The 8,040-nt window shown below is 42.5% G+C and overlaps 1 protein-coding gene across 5 annotated transcripts; it reads left to right on the top strand.

The window, feature by feature from the left end:
- Positions 1 to 3,162: 3,162 nt before the first annotated feature.
- Positions 3,163 to 5,394, top strand: LOC145505736 (cyclin-dependent kinase 2). 5 transcript variants are annotated; one of them, XM_081488504.1, is made up of 3 exons: positions 3,174 to 3,509; positions 3,576 to 3,866; positions 3,966 to 5,389. In XM_081488504.1, the coding sequence occupies exons 1-3, from the start codon at positions 3,381 to 3,383 to the stop codon at positions 4,275 to 4,277; spliced, it is 732 nt and encodes a 243-aa protein (XP_081344630.1). In that variant the 5' UTR covers positions 3,174 to 3,380; the 3' UTR covers positions 4,278 to 5,389. The 5 variants fall into 5 exon arrangements, with proteins under 5 accessions (XP_081344626.1, XP_081344627.1, XP_081344628.1 ...); XM_081488501.1 differs by having other exon boundaries at positions 3,168 to 3,696; positions 3,793 to 5,389; XM_081488502.1 differs by having other exon boundaries at positions 3,168 to 3,866.
- Positions 5,395 to 8,040: the final 2,646 nt, after the last annotated feature.

Raw genomic sequence — 8,040 nt, 5'->3', positions numbered from 1 at the left:
TTCATCTGTAAACTGGAACTAACCATGTGCACCTCCTGGCAGTGCCTGAGGATTAAATTTAAATGGTGGGCATTAAAGGGTTTCAAGGGAATTGTTAAATGCATTGAGTGGACAGGGAGACCAGGAAACAGACCTCTGAGATACCTATTTGGAGCAGGGTACTTAGTGCAGGCTGGGAAAGAAGGTGATGGGATCGTGATGGGAAGGTTCTTCTGAGAAAGGGCCGTGTATGTGTGTGTGTGTGTGTGCGCGCTCCTTCCATTAATGCTGGGGGTGGATGAAGGAGTAAATGGCAGGTGATGCTGAATCAGCAATGTGTGGGAGTGGGGGACAACATGGAGAGGCTGTCTGGGCCATCCTGAGTTCTTTTCTAAGGGAATAGCACTGGCTTTGTGTGTCTCAATCAGCCCGGGACTACAGTTCATCTCCATCTGAGACCAGTCTCTACTTAACGAGAAGACGGGCAATAGGAGACAATAGTCATATATTGCTTCATGCTGCCCTCTGCAGGTCTCCTGCACAACTGCACCTCTTAGATGGGGACAATTGCTCTTTACCACAAATGGTAACTCTCATGTGTCAGGAGATGGGGAAACACAAGATAGACAAGAGCTTCTGTGTAAGAGCTGTGTAAGACCTTCTGGTGTGTGTGTGTGTGTGTGTGTGTGTGTGAGTGTGAGTGTGACAGACAGATTGACAGATAGAGACAGAGAATAATAAAGATGAACAGTAAAGATGTGATCAGCACCATGATACAAGATGCAGAAAGGGTAGGGATGGCATTAGGGAAAGATTTTGAAATGAATGCCTTTGACTGTGTGGATCACAATAAACTGTGGAAAATTCTAAAAGAGATGGGAATACCAGACCACCTGACCTGCCTCTTCAGAAACCTGTATGCAGGTCAGGAAGTAACAGATAGAACTGGACATGGAACAACAGACTGGTTCCAAATAGGAAAAGGAATATGTCAAGGCTGTATATTGTCATCCTGCTTATTTAGCTTATATGCAGAGTACATCATGAGAAACGCTGGGCTGGAAGAAGCACAAGCTGGAATCAAGATTGCCAGAAGAAATATCAATGACCTCAGATATGCAGATGACACCACCCTTATGGCAGAAAGTGAAGAAGAACTAAAGAGCCTCTTGATGAAAGTGAAAGAGGAGAGTGAAAAAGTTGGCTTAAAGTTCAACATTCAGAAAACTAAGATCATGGCATCTGGTCCCATCACTTCATGGCAAATAGATGGGGAAACAGTGGAAACAGTGGCTGACTTTATTTTTCTGGGCTCCAAAATCACTGCAGATGGTGATTGCAGCCATGAAATTAAAAGACACGTACTCCTTGGAAGAAAAGTTATGACCAACCTAGACAGCATATTAAAAAGCAGAGACATCACTTTGCCAACAAAGGTCTGTCTAGTCAAGGCTATGGTTTTTCCAGTAGTTGTGTATGGATGTGAGAGTTGGACTATAAAGAAAGCTGAGTGCAGAAGAATTGATGTTTTTGAAGTGTGGTGTTGGAGAAGACTCTTGAGAGTCCCTTGGACTGCAAGGTGATCCAACCAGTCCATCCTAAAGGAGATCAGTCCTGGGTGTTCATTGGAAAGACTGATGTTGAAGCTGAAACTCCAATACTTTGGCCACCTGATATGAAGAGCTGACTCATTTGAAAAGACCCTGATGCTGGGAAAGATTGAGGGCAGGAGGAGAAGGGGACGACAGAGGATGAGATGGTTGGATGGCATCATTGACTTGATGAACATGGGTTTGGGTGGACTCCGGGAGCTGTTGATGGACAGGGAGGCCTGGCATGCTGCGGTTCATGGGGTCGCAAGAGTCGGACATGACTGAGTGACTGAACTGAACTGAACTGAAGCTTTCATATGTTCAATCATCCATCCATCCATCCAGCATATATTTATTGAACATTTAATGTATTCTAAGCCCTATTCTTTGTGCTGGAGTTATAACAAGGAACAAAATACACAGAAATCCATGCTTGCATGGAACTTACATTCTAATGAAAGGAAAAAATTCACAAACAAGGTGATAAATATACTTTGTGTTGGATAATGAGTACTAAGGAGAAAAATGAAGCAGGAAAGGAAGACAGAGTATTGTTGTAGTGACTACAGCTTTTGAAGTGAAATTTGAATAAAAAAAGTCCAAGGGAGAGGAATTTTAGCTTTTGTACATGATTAAAATTTTGCTGGACTTTCTGTCCTGCATAAATAACTAGTGCGTGTATGTGTGTGCATACTCAGTCATGTCCAACTTTTTGTGACCCCACAAACTGTAGCTCACCAGGCTCCTCTGTCCTGGAGGAGAATTTTTCAGGCAAGAATACTGGAGTGGGATGCCATTTCCTCCTCCGGGGGATCTTCCCTGCCCAGGGATCACACCTGCATCTCCTGAGTCTCCTGACTTGCAGATGGATTCTGCCTCATGGGGGAAGCCCATAAATAACTAGAAAACTGTACAAATATATGGAATAACTTTTTAGGCATTGGACAACAATTAGCACAGAACTATTATCCTTGAGAGAAGGAAAACAAGACAGTACAAAGAAAATTAACTGTCTTTTTCTTATGAAAATAGAGACAAAAACATTTAACAAATGTTACCAAATCATAACCAACTCCAAATAAAAAGCATATATCCTGACCAAGTGGGGTTCATCTTAGAAATGCAGGATTAGTCTAACATTTGAAAATCACCATATTATAACATAAAGGAGAAAAACATAATTTATCACAATATATACAAAAAAGAGCATTGATAACATTCACCATTTATTTATAAGAAAAGCTCTATTAAAATTAAGAGTGAAATGTGGTAAAGAGCATCTATGAAAGTTCTACAGCTAATATCATACTTAATGCTGAAAGAGAATACTTTTACACTAGGAACAGGACAGGGATGTCTGCTCTCATTATTTCTGTTCAACATTGTACTGAGGTCCTAATCACTGCCACAGTAAAAAAGAAAAAAGGTCACATATTTAGATATGAAGAAGTAAACTGTCTTTATTTACAGATCAGATGATATAATCATATAAATAAAAAGTCCTAAGGAATCTACAAAAGAGCTATTAGAACTAATATATTAATTTAGCAAAGTCACAAGATAAAAGGTCAACATACAAAAGTTATTTGTGCTTCTGGTGGCGGTAGGGAACTAGAGGGGGGAGGCGGCAATATTGTTTCAAATTGGACAAATTGACAAGAGCGAGAGATACACTGCGTTCCATCCCGACCTCGGGTCGCGGTGCTGGGCCCTGTTTCCCTCCTCGGCCCCCGAGAGCTGGGTGCCGTTTTCTGCAGTGTTCCCAGGCCCCCGCTCCAGGGCCGGGCTGACTCGACTCGCTAGCGCTTCATGGAGAACTTCCAAAAAGTGGAAAAGATCGGAGAGGGCACGTACGGAGTTGTGTACAAAGCCAAAAACAAGTTGACGGGAGAAGTGGTGGCGCTTAAAAAAATCCGCCTGGACACTGAGACAGAGGGTGTACCCAGTACTGCCATACGAGAGATCTCTCTGCTTAAGGAACTTAATCACCCTAACATTGTCAAGCTGCTGGATGTCATTCACACAGAAAACAAACTCTACCTGGTTTTTGAGTTTCTGCACCAGGATCTCAAGAAATTCATGGATGCCTCTGCGCTCACTGGCATTCCTCTTCCGCTCATAAAGAGCTACTTGTTCCAGCTGCTCCAGGGCCTAGCTTTCTGCCACTCTCATCGGGTCCTGCACCGAGACCTTAAACCTCAGAATCTGCTTATCAACGCAGATGGGTCCATCAAGCTAGCAGACTTCGGACTAGCTAGAGCTTTTGGGGTCCCTGTTCGTACTTATACCCACGAGGTGGTGACTCTGTGGTACCGAGCACCGGAAATCCTTCTGGGCTGCAAATACTACTCCACAGCAGTGGACATCTGGAGCCTCGGTTGCATCTTTGCTGAGATGGTGACCCGCCGGGCCCTATTCCCCGGAGATTCTGAGATCGACCAACTCTTCCGGATCTTTCGGACCCTGGGAACCCCAGATGAGGTGGTTTGGCCAGGAGTTACTTCTATGCCAGATTATAAGCCAAGTTTCCCCAAGTGGGCCAGGCAGGATTTTAGCAAAGTGGTGCCTCCCCTGGATGAAGATGGCCGGAGCTTGTTATCGCAAATGCTGCACTACGACCCTAACAAGCGGATTTCAGCCAAGGCAGCTCTGGCTCACCCTTTTTTCCAAGATGTGACCAAGCCAGTACCTCACCTTCGACTCTGATCGCCTTCTCAAGCCCCTACCCCCAGCATCACCCTCTTCTCCAGTTCGAGTGTGATCTGGCTCGGCCCCAGGCTCTTAGCTCACTGATCTTGTCTGGTTGCCTTAGCACTCACCTGTGCCTCTTAGCCAGTCCACTCTGGAGTGATGGGGTGGAGGGAAGAAATAGGTGGAATTGAAAGGACGCTTCAGTATTAGATGCACTTAAGTCAGCCTCCACTACCCTCTCTCTTAGTCGTTGCTTAAGAGGGCTGGTATTTTAAAAAAAGACAAAAAAAAAAAAGACTTTTTCCTCCGTCCACATAAGTTTGCCATCCCAGTCTCTGAAAGCCCCACTATTATTATTTTCTGTATCTGGGATGATAGAGACCCCAAGCCTCCGGAGCCACTGTGTAAGGCCAACTGATAGTGGGGGCTAAGTTGGAACCTTTGAAAATCAAGCAAAACAAAACATTATGGAGGGGCCTGTTTTAAAGAATTGGGTTTAAAAAAATAGATCCAGCCGGTTTATACCCTAGTTTTAGTGTTTCATCTCACCTAACATCTGGGAGACTCAAGACTCCCAGTCTCAGACTCCTAGTCTCTGTGGTCCTCGTGGGGCTGCAGTAGAATTGATGGCTCCTAGGCTTCTCGCCTGTCCCTCCTATGGGCAAAGTGTGTCTAGGAGGCTCTGGGACAGTGACTGTGCTTCACCTTGGCCTTATGAGGCAAGTGAAAGGTGTTTGAATTTTTCTCTTCTTTTTAAGATTCTTAAGGTGCTAGGTCCCATCTTCCTCTGAAGGCCACCCCGTAAGAGTAAAAGTTAAGGTTAAGACATCATTTTGAGAATTCTGACATTGGGGGAAAAATATTTCTTTAAAAGAAGGATGAACAATTATATTTATATTTCAGGTTATAGTAGTTTTTTAAGTGGGAATGGGTGGGGATTTCTTGCCATGTGTAATGCAAATATGTTGTGTTTTTTTAAAAAAAAGCTTTTTTTCTTTTTATGATTTTGTCTCTCTTCTCCCACCTTTTGTCCTTGAGTGTTCTTGCTGTTAATATTATTTGTAATTTAGTTTGTAACTGATTAAAAAAAAGTTCCTAGTTAAAAAAAAAAAAAAAAAAAAAAAAAAAAGTTATTTGTATTTTTGTATACTAGAACTGAACAACTGGAAAATAAAAACTCAGAACCATTTACAATGATTTAAAAACGTGAAATATTTATGGATAAGTTCAGCAAATTATGTATAAAATCGGTATACTAAAACTACAAAATATTGCTGAGACCAAAGTAAGATCTAAATAAATAAATGTATCATGTTCATGGATTGAAAGACAACATTGTTATGATGTCAGTTATTCCTAAACTCATCTATAGATTCTATGCAGCCATAAGCAAAAATACCAGCAGGCTTTTTTTTTTTTGGATAAAAATTGACAAGCTGATCCTAAAATATATATAAAAATGCAAAAACCTATAATAGTAAAAAAATTTTTTTAGGAAGAACAAAGTTGGAAGATTTACAATATTTAATTCTAAAACCTTCCCCAAGGTGGGAGCATGTTTGCACATTTGAGGAGCAGTGAGGATACTTCTATGGCTGTAGAAGAATGTTTGATGCAAAGAGATTATGGATTTCATTCCAAGTCAGGGAGCTATTAGAAGATTTTGATAAGGGGGCTTATATGATCCCACTTAATGTTTTAATAAGGTCACTCTGGCTTCCATATTCAGAACAGAATAAAAGGGGAAAGGGCAGAGGCAGAAAAGCAGTTTAGAGTCTACTGCTGTAATACAAAGATGATGGTGATCTGGACCAAGTGGTAAGAAGTGGTTGGTTTATGGACACATTTTTAAAGGTAGAGTTGACTGAACTTCCTGATGAACTGGATATAGAACATGAAAGAAAGAGAGAAGTTAAGGTCTGGGAAACTGGACAACAGAGCTGCTGATTACTGTGGTGGGGAAGCTGGTAGGAGGATGAGACAAAGTGTTTTGTGTGGCTGAACCACACTGACTCCATCTTATCAGCTTCATTTTAGGCCTGAAGTCCACCCCCTCCTCTTTCTACATGACTGAGCTTTAACCTACTCATAAAGAATGTGCACAAGCCATGTATGTTCTCTATCAGCTTTTACCTTTGCCTTCATCTCATATGAAAACTGGAAGAATGCCTTTTGCTGATGCAGATGGTTAATGGTCATAAGACCACTGGGGGAGATGAAAAATGCCCAGTTTCCCTTGGCGCTGACATGCTTCCCACTTGATAGTCAGATTCTATTTTTAGCTTTGACTCCTTTAAATCCTCCTGTACTCCCTCCACAGTATGGTGTGGAGCATAGCTATCAATGTCTGGACTGTGGTCCACACAGTCCTACCTGAATGTAAGTTACTCACAATAGACTTCATTGTTGCACCATATGGAGTTGCTTGCTGCATTTTTCAGCCTTAAGCTTCCTTCTCAATTCAGAGGATATTATTCAACATCCTTCTTCCCAACAATTTTGTTAGAGACATGATAAATTTGAGTTGTCTATTGGATACCCAAGTGGGTTATCAAGTAGGTAGGTCCATGAATGTGAAGTCTAGGTTAGAGATGTATTTAAAGCCATGAGATTGGATGAGATGACTAATGGGATGAATGGAGATAGAAAAAAGTTTCAAAGACTAAACCCTATGGGTCCTCCAATATTTAGCACTTGTGGAAATAAAGGGATTCATCCAAGAAATAGGAGGGAAAATTGTGTTAGGAACAAAGGTGTTAGAAAAGAGAGGAGACCAGTGGGGGGTCCAGGAAGGGGAACACATGTAGACCCATGGCTGATTCATGTCAATGTATGGCAAAAACTATTACAATATTGTAAAGTAATTAGCCCCCAACTAAAATAAATAAATTTATTTAAAAAAAAAAAACAAAAAAAAAAAAGAAAAGAGAGGAGACCAATAATGTCAGACATATGGGCAGGGGAAGTCTTGAAGGGTCTTGAATGCCAGGATGATGATATCAATCTTAAAAGACAGAGTCACAGTCAGATTCAGGTCATAGAAAGATTGCTCTGGTAGCACTGTGGGCTTGAAACATAGGTTAGGAAGGGGTCAAACTTTAGGTAGGAAGACCAGTGTGTGCATTCACGCTTAGTCACTCAGTCGTGTCACACTCTTCGCGATCCCATAGTCTACCAGGCTCCTTTGTCCATGGGATTCTCCAGACAAGAAGACTGGAATGGGTAGCCATTCTCTTCTCTAGGAGATCTTCCCAACCCAGGGACTGAACTGAGTCTCCTGCATTGCAGATGTATTCTTTTCTGCTTGAGCCACCAGGGAAGGCCAGGGAGGAGGCAAAAGCAATCGTGAGGTCATCCAATCAGGCTAGATCAGGACTGATGGTCTCCTTATCTGGGATTTCTCTATCCTTGGGCTCTTGGAGCGCAAGGATTTGTCTGCCAAAGATTCCAACTGGGGGCTTCCCTGGTGGTTCAGTGGTAAAGAATCTGCCTGCCAGTGCAGGAGACACGGGTTTGATACCTGGTCTGGGAAGATGCCACATGCCACAGAGCAACTAAGCCCGTGGGCAAAAACTACTGAGCCTGTGTTCTAGAGCTTGGGAGCTGCAACTACTGAGCCCACATGTGCAACTGCTGAAGCCTATGTGCCCTAGAGCCTGTGCTTCATGAGAGAAGCTACTGCAATGAGAAACTCAGGCACTGCAAGTAGAGAGTAGCCCCCACTCTCTCCAAGTGGAGAAAAGCCTGCACAGCAAGAAAGACCTAGAACAGCCAAAAC

The sequence above is a fragment of the Giraffa tippelskirchi genome, chromosome 5 (genome assembly GCF_054371585.1).
Source record: "Giraffa tippelskirchi isolate mGirTip1 chromosome 5, T2T-mGirTip1v1.2.pri, whole genome shotgun sequence".
NCBI lineage: Eukaryota > Metazoa > Chordata > Mammalia > Artiodactyla > Giraffidae > Giraffa > Giraffa tippelskirchi.
Note: the sequence above shows the minus strand (reverse complement) of the source record. Positions and strands in the feature narration are given on the sequence as shown.

Excerpts from the sequence above, each read along its gene's own strand:
- LOC145505736 (XM_081488500.1), top strand. The coding sequence starts at position 3,381 with ATGGAGAACTTCCAAAAAGTGGAAAAGATCGGAGAGGGCACGTACGGA.